Genomic DNA, 12,490 nt, shown 5'->3' with positions numbered 1-12,490 from the left:
ATAAATTTCCACCAGCCCACATTTGCTTAAGTACTGCATCCAAACAGTTAAAAAAATAGAACCTTGTTTTTTAAAAAAAGTCTGAAAGTCTGTTGAACATGCAAATAGCAACTAAATGCTGCTCTTAACTGAAAATTGCTAATATCAAAAGTAGAAATGGAACAGTTGATAGAGGGACAATGTATTGTATTTCTTCTTTTCTCTGAAAGCAATAACTCAGGAGACAAACTGTTCAAGCTTTGAAGTAAAAGTCTTACTATTAAACATTTTGGAGCCTTGGTCAGTCGTTTTTCTTTTCAGTGTGCCTTGTGATTCCATTGGGTGAGATACTGGCAGACTATTTCAGTTTGGCGCCGTGCTGTTGTTCCTCCCACTCATCACCACTCTGATTAACATTTAAATCCCTAACATTTAAACATCTACATTACCTGCTACTGAGATGAATACATATCATCTACAGTGAGTACAGGACCCACTAGAGGACATCAAGGCCTCAGGCCACCCTCTGAAGTCTGCTGAAGGTCATTTTGTAGGACTCTGGGAGTTCTCCTGCTGTTCCTCCTTGCACAAAGGAGCAGGTACCTTTCCAGCTTTCTTAAAGTAACTGCCCGTCTCCTGGAACCTCCTTCATGCTCTTAACACCATTATTGGGAGACACTGGAAACCTTCTGGCAATGGCAAGTATTGCTGTACCTTCCTGGAGGAGTTGAAATACCTGTGCAACCTGTGTAAGGTCCCAGTGTTGCCAAATTCTAGTAGTGACACTGCTTGTTATAGCACCTACTGGAGGGGAATAGTTGGAAGAAGACCTCACAGTCCTTTGTAGTCTGTTCTTGTCCTGTTTGATGGCTGATCCAAACCTTCCAGTGATATACCTGGATTGTTGCAGAGTGCACCCATCAAAACTACAAGAATGTCAAATTTAGATTAATCAGACAAAAACAAACACTTTGTCTCAAATGAGGTCAGACCCATAGGTGGAGAGTTTCTGGATCTTGTTTACCTTTTTTGTTTTACAGTGGAGCTTTGTTTAATTGGTGCATGCAGTGTCATGAACTGTGTTCCTGAACTAATGCAGTGCTTTCCACTACAGAAATCTATTGTTTCAAACAGCTTTGGCTTAAGATCCATTTAATGTTTTTCAGCCTTGTTCCCTGTGTATTAAAAAACCCTGTAAATTCTTTGCAATTCAACATTTAGAAAGAGATAGCTACTTGCACATAAAGCCATCATCTTTACCTTTTAAATACCTTTCTGGGACTTTTTGCACAATTAACTGTATATTGCAGATTAATATAATCAGATTTGAGATTTGACACATTTTTTCAATTAAATATTTAGAATTTAAAGGACTGGAATTTACATGGAATCCCGATATTCTATATTTCATGTGTTTTTAAAAAAAAATATGCACTGTATATTTAAAAAAGAAATGTAGTGAAGCCCAACTATGGTTGAACCCTAAACAATTGTCATGATGTTCTCCCAACTGTAAATAAGAAAACAGAAAAAAATTTCCCCAGTTTATTAAAAAAAAAAAGAGAGAAAAGAAATAAAAAAACAGAGCGTACCACAAATTTCTTTAGGTATACATCATTAAAGAGCATCTTACACAATAAAAATCAAACCCAAATACACAGTATAGTTCTTGCATATACAATGTTTATAGATAAGATGGCAAACACCAGTATGGCAAGGAGCAGTGTCTATTTCGTTTTTTTTAATATACTGGGCACTGGTCGGCTGAGTTGGTAGAGGGCTTACATCCTCACTATGGGATAGAGATGGACACAAAAATAGTGTGATGAAGCCCAAGTTTAAACTACATATAGAAACAACCCTCAAACCTTAAACCACCCAACCAGAATCCTGGCATGATTTTTCTCTGCTTACTAGTCATGTTTCTCATTGAGGTACACACACAGCAGTGATTGTGTTCAACTAAAGAGTCCTTTATGAAGCAAACAACTTGATCGTTAGAACAAGGCACCACTCTATAAATAAAGTTTTCTATACATTTTGTATATGGAATACATGAGGAAAAGCATTTAAAGGAGAGAGCGCGAGAAGTGCCTGTCGTAGTTGTTGAGCCAGTGGAGACTGAAGGAATCAGCTGATGCTGTTGGTAGCTGGACTCCAACTGCCTACCACCTACATTAATAAAAATTGAAAAGCACTGTGGGTAGCCTGAGGACAGAGCTGGTTGGCACTGAATATTTTTTCTTTCAATTGATTCACAATCATAAAACTGCAAAGACAAGTTACAGGCAAGTCCTGCCTCTCTCACCATTGTGGAAAATGCATAGTAAATAATTACAAAAGCCTCTGTGGAAAATACTCCCTCCCCAACCTACTTAAGTGACTCAATACACAAAATGTGGGATAAAACTGTGCAGTAGAAACAAGTGATTACGCAATTAAAAGGTGTGAGTGTGTTATGAAGAAGAGTGTGTAGCTAAAAAAAAAAAAAAAGCTTAACACACAGAGGGGAGCTATTATTATTTTTTTGTCTTTGTCTTTTTTTGCCTTCAAACTACATTTATATACACTTCCAAAGAGCAATACATGGAGAGAGATGCTAGAATCATATATAGAAGACTATGAACACTTAAGTGATCAAAATGAGCAAACCCGGTGAGGTTCAGTAGGTTCAAAGGTGGCATTTGTTGTTGTGGCAACAACAACAATAAGAATGCATGTCAGGAAGTGCTCCTGATTACAGTGCTGGTAAGAGTGATGTTGGAGTGAGTCTACAGTTTTCCTTCCTCCAGACCTTCAGCATTTCCTTTGTGTCCTCATCTGGCTGCAGTATTGCTGCTGTGTCAGTATCAGCCCCATATGTTCAGCTTAGTACCAGGGGCGTGTGCGGTGCGTCTCTAATCCTCTATAGCGCAACTTTTTTGTTCAATGTTAAACTTCCCAGTCCTATAGATTGTTAATGTCTTATGACTAATCCCAAATAATCTAACATTTTTCATCTTGGTATTTTCTTTACATTAACTTTTAAAAAAATTGTGTTTTTATTATTCAATGTGCTTTTCAAATCCCTTCGTGTTTGGGGTGAAGAAAAGCAGCTGCTGATTCCAGACTGCATTACTGAGCCACCATTCCTGCATCAACATTTTGTGACACGCTACTACACAGATGATGCACGTCACTAATAAAGCTAATGTACAAATGAGGATCTAGCGGTTTGCTGTTACTTCTTTGGTCCTGTGTGCACAGCCCCAGTTACGCCACAGATCAGAAATTATATTACCATAGTCAACTGCTCAATAAAATATCACCATAGCTCAAATTTTCAATATACCAGAGATGAACAGATTTTTTTTTTTTTAAATCAATCTGATCTCATAATACGCCGAAAAGTATAACCCCAACTAAAGTGTTTTGGATGAGCATTTAGGAACCCTCTCTAAAGCTAAGTTGAAACTTCTGAAATGATATGAGCGTGGTAATACTGAGCTCTCTATATATTTCATATATATACATTTTTCTGTATTTTTTTGTTTTTTAATATAGGGGCGCAAATCCTAATCTCCTACTTTCTACTCTCTCATGACCATCAAGTTAAAGGTATCTAAGAAGCAACCACCTTGAAACCAGTTGCCAGTTCTTTCACTTTTCTATTCCACTCTAATCTGCTCTACACACGCAAGCTTCGCTTTTGTTTGTCCTGTCCGACATTTGCACATCGCTTTTTCTTTCTGGCCTGGCATTGTATCAGCTTCACTCAGGTGAAGAAGCTCACTGACACACAAGGACTCAAGGGAATAAATAAAAGCGGTACATACAAACAAATCTCCACTATTAACAGCAAGATTACTTATACTGCCACTATTTATAAATGATTTTTATGTGACCTAATTACAGTAAGAATCATCCAAAGAAATATATCCTTAATTAAAAAATTTGTAACGCACATACACACACTTTCTTGCATGCATCGTTTCAATAATGAGGGCTGCCTTAATAACCATACAGAATACAGAGCTAAAAGTAACAAAATTAGCAATAACTGTGTGCGTTCATCTTGTTTTGATTAAAAGTGCATCTCTGTTTTACTTTGGCATAGACTAGAAATAACACTATATATCAGTAGTAGTATTTCAATAGACCTAATGCTACATTGGCCATTTAAGGCTCTCTCTTTTACTGTACATTTGAATTTGGCATTACTGTAAATTATTTTCCATCATGCATGTTTCTGGTTTGCGTATGTGTGTTACAGCAGACTCAAATCACTATATTTTCTTAGGCAGCAACTCACTAACAGCAAAATATTGCTTCATTTCTTTTGGCACCTCTCACTAACAGCATCCTCAAACCCCAATTTAGCATTGTTTTTTTCTTTTTTTGTATAGCCCTCTATCCAGCATGCACGCACACATACACACCTCCCATGTTCCATTACTGAACCACTGCACTGTGCACAAAGCCCTTCCCTAAATGGCCAATTGGTAAAAGGAGAAAAAACCCCCCCAAAATAAAACTTCTGATTGGCTGCAAACAGCTGACATACACACCCACACACATACACACATACACCCACACACACGCAAGAGGGGGAAGAAAAAGAAATGTATCGATGGTCTGGTCATAGATGTATGACGGTATAGGAATTTCCAGGAAAGCCTCTGAAAGTCACTCAGTCCAAACCAGCACCAGTCAAAACCTGCACAGAAAAAAAAAATCATTAAAAACCCCCCCCAAAAAACCAACATACTTTTTAATATAAATCCTGTTTTTTTTTTTTAATCTAGTATTTTTGTAGTCTCATTTTGATTCTTCAGACTTTACAGTCACAAAAATGCAAATGCAGCTTGAGAAGAGCTCATAAAAATGCAGGTGCTGTCATCAGTCACCTTCAAATGTTGCCATTAGCTCACGGCCAATAGTCCCAACTACCAGCAGTAAGTGGTTTTTGTTTTTGCCTTGGGCTTCACCTCTCAGGCCACGTACAAACTGCCCCAACTTGTTTATGGATTTTGCTTGAGATATACACAGTTTAACAATAACACTGCACATATTTTTCAGGGTGAAAAAAAAAAAAAAAGCTGTCCAAAAGCTAAACCTGATTCTTTTAACCTTGTCCATTCGTGAGTGGAAATGGCTCTATAACATTAATCATAATGACAATTCGATACTTAACATGACTATCTAGTTTAGTGTTCTCACCTAACGGCCAGCAGGAGGCATTAAGGTGGGTCACTGGAAGCTGCCCCCCTCCAGTGAGAACTTGGAAAGGGCTTCCTGCAGCTTGTGGTGTTCCTCTTCTACAGTCTGCAACACACAAAATCAATATAACCGTAGGAACTGAGAACACACAAACACACACACAATTCAACCTTCTCCTCTTAACATCCTCTCTTCGTCTCCCTCGCTGCTTCTCTGACACATCCCATTGCAAGTGCTGGACATAATAGCCATTTTTAGAGAAGTCCAATTTCACAAGGCAATTTTCAGCAAAGCAATAACAGCAGCAGTTAAATGGTTTTCTATTCTCTGGTTTCTCTTTTGTGCCATTTGGCCCCATTTGTCCACAGCTCACTCCTTACTCAAGTTATCCCCACTGAAATCTTCATGCCCAGCTCTGAGTCTCTTTCTAGTCAGTTCCAATCTTTTGTTAGAGCTGACATTTCTATCTGCCCCTGTCATACGTCCTGCTCCCTGCTTACAGTTTTCTCTCAATATTCCCCTCCATCTCCCCCTCTGTTCACCTGTAGTCTCTTTAGTTGTTCCTCCAGGCTGCGTAGCCTCCTGCACACTTCCTCCTTCCTCTCCTGGGACAGCACCAGGGGCGCGCTGATGCTCTCATCGTCTCCTTTTGGGTTTTGACCTTCTTTGTCTGTACTCATGGGGTTCGTCTCCTCAGCTACTTCGTTCGTGGTCTGACTTTCATCTGTGGATAGAAAGATATAGTTTGAAAGTGTCAAGAGTCAGTAGTCTTTAAATTATAATAAATTCTGACCATTAATAATTAGCATTAAAAAAATCCTTTGACATTGTAAGTTCCTTGTAATAGTGCTTCAAATAGAATAATACACACATACACAAAATCCTGCTTTAATGTGAGGGGATTTGCAGTCCTGCTTTTAAAATGGATATACTGATATCTAATTGTGATATTAGAAATACTTTAATACTACTGATGAATGTGTACATTATTTTAATAACAATATGAAAGGAATTAAAACAAAATTACTAAAAAAATATAATATATTACATAATTGTATGTAAAAATAATAATAATAATTATTATTATTTCTTAAAAAATTAGATAACAGTGGGTTTTTTTGAAAAATAAGGACAAGGAACTATACACCAGAGCTTTCAACTTTAAATGCTTACCGTAAAATCAATTCATTAAGAGGAGATGGTTAATTTTGCTTAGCATTAAGACTGGAAACAGTTAGCCTTGCTGCATCAGCTAATGTTAACAACTCTGGAAAGTCATTGCTTAAGAAAAAAAAATATTCTGTGAACTCATACAAATAAAAGTAACAAGACTAAGCTTAGCTCTATTTAGCTTACAATTATGAGTGGTATTGAGCTTCCCTTCATCCATCACTATTAAATTATTCTTTTAAAAAAAGAAAAAGAAAACAAAAACAGGCCAAACCTGTTGACTGATGCTGTTCCACATTTTGCCCAGGGCTCTCTGATTGCCCTTCTTCATTTTCTTCATCAGGTTGTGAATCCTCTGATAGACTGATGCTGCCGATCAGCAGCCTTTTCAGGGACATGACTAACAGAAGAGACAGATTTCATTGGTTTTATTAGGATAGGCAAGCTACTTTGAAAGAAAGTAAATCCAAAAAGATATATTCATGAACTATAAATGACTAAGTACAAGGAAGACCCCTATTCACCTTCATCTAATGCACTGTTAGCCACTTTCTCCTGATCGTTTTTGGTGTGGCCTATCAAGTCAAACCCTTTGTCAGACAGGAAATCAATCAGCCTGTGCCTGGGATCGGTTGACTTTTCATCTTTCAAGTTGTCCTTATCTTGATCTACAGACAGAAATAAGTCTTACATTTTGCTTGTGTCTTTTTGAGTGTGTAACAATGGTAAATTGGTAGGTGTTCAGTCACAAAGGTCTCACCGGTGCTGCTTTTCAAAGATCCATTCTCAATTGGGCTCATAGGGGCATTCAGACTAGAAGAAAGGGAAAAAAATGTAAAAACAAGGAAATGAGATTTTTTTTGGATAAATAAACTTTGGCAAGATATGATCTCTCACTTTTTCAACAGATAACACACACACACACACACACACACACACACACACACACACACACTTACCTGATGGGACTGAAGGGAGGTCCTCCAACTACACCTCCAGGAGCCACCGTCAACTTCATCGGTGCGTTGCCGCTCTTCTTCAGGTCATCCACTGATTTCTTTATCACTTGAGTCCAACTAAAAATATGGAAATGCAGAAAAAATATTATTCTGCATTTTAAATTCAAAAGGAAACATGATTTATGAATACAATTTTCTTTGACATTCACCTTTTCATTTCTCCAACAGACTGAGCCACTAGTTCATAAATCTGAGCGCCGCTTTCCCAGGTAAATATCACGTAGAAAGCCTTTCGATCTGACAAAACAGGAGAAAACAGCAATTCAAAGACTGATCTTACAAATAACGTGACTTTCAAACTACTGTACTGCGGTGCGCTGCTAACCTGTGGCCACATCACGGAGGAAGACTGAGTTCAGCTTAATAATTGGGCTCAGCATCTGCTTGCCCTCCTGTGCTGCAATGTTACTCTTACTCTGGCATTTGAGAACCATCTTGTCATCCTGCTTCTGGAGAAGCACCAGTAAGTCCGCAAGCAACACACACTGCACATCTGAAGGACAGGGAACAGACAGAGTGGGACCTTCTTGCTGCGAGGCAACAGGCCAGCCCTTATCCCCACCATGCTGCCTATTTTATTCTAATTAACTTTCCATATTTCAGTAATTGAACTAAAATGATATTAAAGGGGAGTTAAATAAATCACTATGATGTCAGTTAGCTTGTTTTTTTGTTGTTGCTGATTTTGATGTTCATAAAAGAGAAGTGAAATACATAAAATCTGTATGATGTTCCATAAAATCTTTTTTTTCCCTCTTTTTGAAAATCTCTTAATTTAAGTGTGAGAAGTATTAAATAAATGATAGACAAGTGTCTCTAAAGCATAGTGGTTTGAACATTTGCCTAAGAACCACAAAGAGACAAATCCATTGGAACTAAATTCAGGGAGGGGACATGTGGAGCTCACCACAATGTTAAGGCATTTATTGAAAATAACAATGTTCAAAAATGACTTTGCAATATATTGAAATGTTTGACCTTGTTGCTGTAAAAGAAAGGCCTGTAATATAGAACATATTTACCAACAGCCTTTTCTTTGGTGACTTTCCAAATCAGCGGTCCTTCATAAAGCATCTTCTTCTGAGTCAAGTCAATGTTCTAGTACAGACAGAAGGAGAATAATTTGAATATGTTCCAGCAAAATCTGGGGGAAAAAAAGATCATTGTGACACTGAAACCTACCTTATATTCACTATAAAGCTCATTACTGGGTTTCAGTCCTGATGTGTCTAATTTACGCTGGTATTCCCTCAAAGTCTGGGAGCAGAGAGAATGATTAGGAGTCAGACTGTGGTCTGTCTGATAGCATAGCACAGAAAAAGATGTAGTCTAACAAGCAGTGAGCTACAGAAGTCTCAAAATTCATTTACAGAAATCCAATTGGTGCCAAGTTACCACACAACTGTTGGCTGAGTGGTGAATTGAGCATTTCTTACCAACAGGTTTTCCATCACTTTGACTTCCTCGTTGACGTGGTTGAGGATCTTTCTGCAACACTCTGCACTCTTCTCAATCGCTGCCTTCTCTGTTAGGTCCTCTGCAGTGAGAGAGAAACACAGTGATGAGGAAAATACGTCTTTAACAGCAAAGCCCAGACAAAAGCCATAAATCAAGAGTGTAACAAAACACTCTCTAGGAAAAAAAAAACAACCCAAAACTTTCCACTGGTCCCACTGGTGGTACCAACTTTCTGGTCACCGTGTCAAAGTACTCAGGAGGGGCTCAGTGTTATGGGTCATGCATCAACCCCTGCAGAGGGGTATACTTTGAAGCAAGAGATGACAGCTATCACAACTCTCGCAATTAGCAACTTTCTTTGTTAACTCAGGCTTTCTTTCTTAGCTTTTGGGGGTACTCTGCCACTTGACTTACACACAAAATGGACCAAGCCTATTACAGGGAAGAAGACAAGTTGTTTTAATGGAGCTGAAAAATATAAAAGATTTACAGCAACAGAACTCTGCTGATACTTCAAACGAAGGAAGAGAGGAATCCTGCTGAAACCTCTTTAGGCTCTAAATTCTCAATTCTCGCCGCTTAAAGAACATCGCAGTTCTATGTATTTTCAATTCTCTGTGGCACTGATTCAACAAGTTGCTGTAAATACTCTGTGTTGTGCATTCAGAGATGCGCTTTTGCATATCTTGATTGTAAAATGGTTATTTTGGCTACTTTTACTTTTCCATCAGCTTGAAGCAGTTTGGCCATTCTCCAATAACCTCTGTCATCAATGAGGCATTTTTGCCCAGAGAACAACCACTCACTGCATATTTCTCTCTTTTTTGGACCATTCTGTAAACCCGAGAGATGGCTGGACGGGAAAATCCCAGTAGATCAGCAGTTTCTGAAATGCTCAGACAAGCTTATATGGCACCAACAATCATGCCAGGTTCAAAGTCACTTAAACCACGTTCCTTCACCATTCTGTTCCTTGGCTTGTTATGTATATAACAAATAGAGCAACATATAAAGCAAGTGAGAGAGAGAGAGATTCTCAGCAGGAGGAGCATGTTCATGTATGACACCACAAACATCTAACACAATCACTGGTGATGGTGGTACTTCTGATTACATTTTCAAACCCAGATATACAGCATTATATAGTTACTCTATACTTATAGAGTAACATGATGATACACAGTGTTATGAAAATGTATTTGGCTATCTTACATACCAGGAAAGAATAAATGTAAAAAGCAAGAATGCAAAAAGTTTTACAACATCGATGTAAATATACTGACACATGAAAGTGAGCCACAAAAAGGCCAGGGACAGATACAGACACACACCTGTGTTCTTTGCAATATTCTCCAGCAGCAATGGGTACTTGGTCAGCCTCTGCATCTCTATGGGAATGATGTCCTTGAGCTGCAGCCTGCGGCACTGGGGCTTACTCTCTGCCTCCTGAGATCAACACACACACACAGAGTCAGAATGCGAACACTTTTGTGACATTTTGCATTACTTTGCATCTGCATGTGCATCCATGTATGTCTCTGTTCAATCTCGGGGGGGAGGGTACGTTAGTGTGTATGTGGTACCTGTATGAAAATGTTGAAACGTGGATCTTTCTTCTGCCTGGTCTTGATCTGGTCCAGGGCCCATGACTGGTGGCTGCAGAACCGGGCTGTCAGTTTCTGGAACCACTCCCCCTCTGTACCACCAAACTGAAACACACGTGCACACACAAACATTACAGTTAAAGATTGTATTGTGGCTAGTGGTAAAAAAATAAATAAAAAAATAAATAGATAATAATAATACTAAAGTGTGTCAAACTCAAGAAGTGCAGAAAAGGCTAAGAGTATAATAATATAATGGTGTTGCTAATGCAGTCAATTTTTGTACTATTATAAAGCCCATTTATTAAAACACCCAAATCCTTTGTTTCATTTTTACAGTAAGAATGTTTAAAATGAACTTGTTGGCACATACTGGCTTTGTACAATACGTACAGAAAGAAAAGAGAAATATTGTATGATGAAATGAAGTGAAAGACTATGACGACTCACTCTGTTGAGCACTGTGGTGCTGACGGATTTAACTATGAAGTTGTTTTCCAAACGCTGTTTCTTAAGGCTCTCGTAGAAGTTACCTGAAATTGAAAGTTAGAAAAAGACCACTGATTTATAAGTAGATACTGAGCATATTCTCTTTCCAAAAAATGTGCTGGCAATTTAGGCAGCACTATGCATTTGTCTTGTATCTACACTTGGTACTATTGGCCAGAACAAAAATAGCGTCATGCTTTTTTTAACGACAGTGCACTCAATTACAGGTTGTATGTGCAGTTAGTGATTTCACTAATGAGTAAGGAAGAGTGATATTTGCATAATGGCATACTCATTGAAGGAAGGGTGCTATATTCAGCTGTCTGGCTGTGTTTACAAATGCTTCTTTGCAGCAGCACTTACTGTGCATTTCAGTGATCTCATCGAGGTTGGGGAAGATGGCAGCCAGCTCGGTTGATGTGAGAAGCTCTTCTCTCTCCAACGGTCTGACAAAGATCACCTGAAGGACACTCAGCATTCGCACATGTGCGTGCTCTGTTGTAAACAACTCTGAGAGGAAAGACAGTAGTAAAAGTATGAGTGATTACTAGGAAATTTAAATATAGCCTATACTGTAAACTCCTCTATCATCTTATCAACTGTTCGTCTCTCTCTCTCCTTCTTACCATTGATGACTTCCTGCATCTTGGTCTCCTTCTTGGTCAGTTTGGACAGAGCCTCGGGAGAAGCCAGCTCTCTCCAGTTGGGTGGATCAGACTCAAACTCCTGCAGCCGCGGATCCAGCTCCTCCACCTGTGGGCAAGGGCTGGTGGGGGAGTGGCCAGGCTCTGGCGCTAAACTTAGTCCTTCCGGGCTGAGGAATGAATGGGGGGGCGAGAGGGTTTTACTTTAGAAGAAGAACTACAACTTACACGAAATGCGACCAGTCAGTTATCAAATTATGTGACTCTCTTCCTGGCAGCACAGCTGGAGGCTGTTGGCTGTGGAACAAAAGTAGTTGTGAACAGCTGGCCTTTCTACATGTACATCAGGGACATGTTAACATTAGCTAATGTAAGTATACTACAAAAGTGTGTAAAATATCTATCAGAGGAGCCATTTACTGATGTCATTATTCTTGTAATTTAGCCACATGTGTATTAGAAATAGCAGGTAGTAAATGTTTACTGACAATAATACAATTTCAGTAGCTTGTGATAATTCGCCAACAGGCAATGGCTCAGCTAAAACCGAACAGATTTTTTGGCTTTAAAGTCATTCAAGAATAATTGATATTAAATCTGAACTTTAAAAAAAAACATCATTTTTTATTACTGTATAAAAACCTAATCAAAGAAGAAACAGCAAAATTCTTTACGTTTGGAAAACAGCAAGTAAGTTAAGCTTTAATAAAGGGCACTTAATGTTTAGCAAATGGTCAATATTGACCGACCTTGTTCCCCTAAAGAGCCTCGTTATCATTGTAAATGAGAGTGCTGTTTAAATGCTTCACTCCCGATGCTCACAGCACAGGTCAGCTATTAGAAAGCAACCTATCTGTCAGGCAACTGTGAGACAGTAACAGTGCCAGAGTGATCAATTTTACAGGAGAAAACAGAAATGTGCCTTTTA

At 38.7% G+C, this 12,490-nt stretch overlaps 1 protein-coding gene across 7 annotated transcripts in view; it reads right to left on the bottom strand.

The window, feature by feature from the left end:
- Positions 1-1,510: 1,510 nt before the first annotated feature.
- arhgef1 (Rho guanine nucleotide exchange factor (GEF) 1) overlaps positions 1,511-12,490 on the bottom strand; it is a 39,784-nt gene continuing 28,804 nt past the window's right edge. For all 7 annotated transcript variants that reach the window (XM_005463942.4, XM_005463940.4, XM_005463939.4 and 4 more), the window contains 17 exons: positions 11,545-11,732; positions 11,282-11,428; positions 10,880-10,962; positions 10,409-10,534; positions 10,157-10,271; positions 8,804-8,904; positions 8,550-8,624; positions 8,390-8,465; positions 7,693-7,860; positions 7,517-7,604; positions 7,308-7,424; positions 7,109-7,161; positions 6,873-7,016; positions 6,623-6,748; positions 5,721-5,902; positions 5,179-5,283; positions 1,511-4,675 (listed from right to left, as the gene is read on the bottom strand). In XM_005463942.4, the coding sequence (XP_005463999.1) occupies positions 5,209-5,283; positions 5,721-5,902; positions 6,623-6,748; positions 6,873-7,016; positions 7,109-7,161; positions 7,308-7,424; positions 7,517-7,604; positions 7,693-7,860; positions 8,390-8,465; positions 8,550-8,624; positions 8,804-8,904; positions 10,157-10,271; positions 10,409-10,534; positions 10,880-10,962; positions 11,282-11,428; positions 11,545-11,732 (1,864 nt within the window). In that variant the 3' untranslated portion in view covers positions 1,511-4,675; positions 5,179-5,208. The remainder of the gene's footprint in view (positions 4,676-5,178; positions 5,284-5,720; positions 5,903-6,622; positions 6,749-6,872; positions 7,017-7,108; positions 7,162-7,307; positions 7,425-7,516; positions 7,605-7,692; positions 7,861-8,389; positions 8,466-8,549; positions 8,625-8,803; positions 8,905-10,156; positions 10,272-10,408; positions 10,535-10,879; positions 10,963-11,281; positions 11,429-11,544; positions 11,733-12,490) is intronic.

This window comes from Oreochromis niloticus, linkage group LG11 (assembly GCF_001858045.2).
Source record: "Oreochromis niloticus isolate F11D_XX linkage group LG11, O_niloticus_UMD_NMBU, whole genome shotgun sequence".
Classification (NCBI taxonomy): Eukaryota; Metazoa; Chordata; class Actinopteri; order Cichliformes; family Cichlidae; genus Oreochromis; species Oreochromis niloticus.
This window is presented reverse-complemented; position numbering and strand designations above follow the sequence as displayed.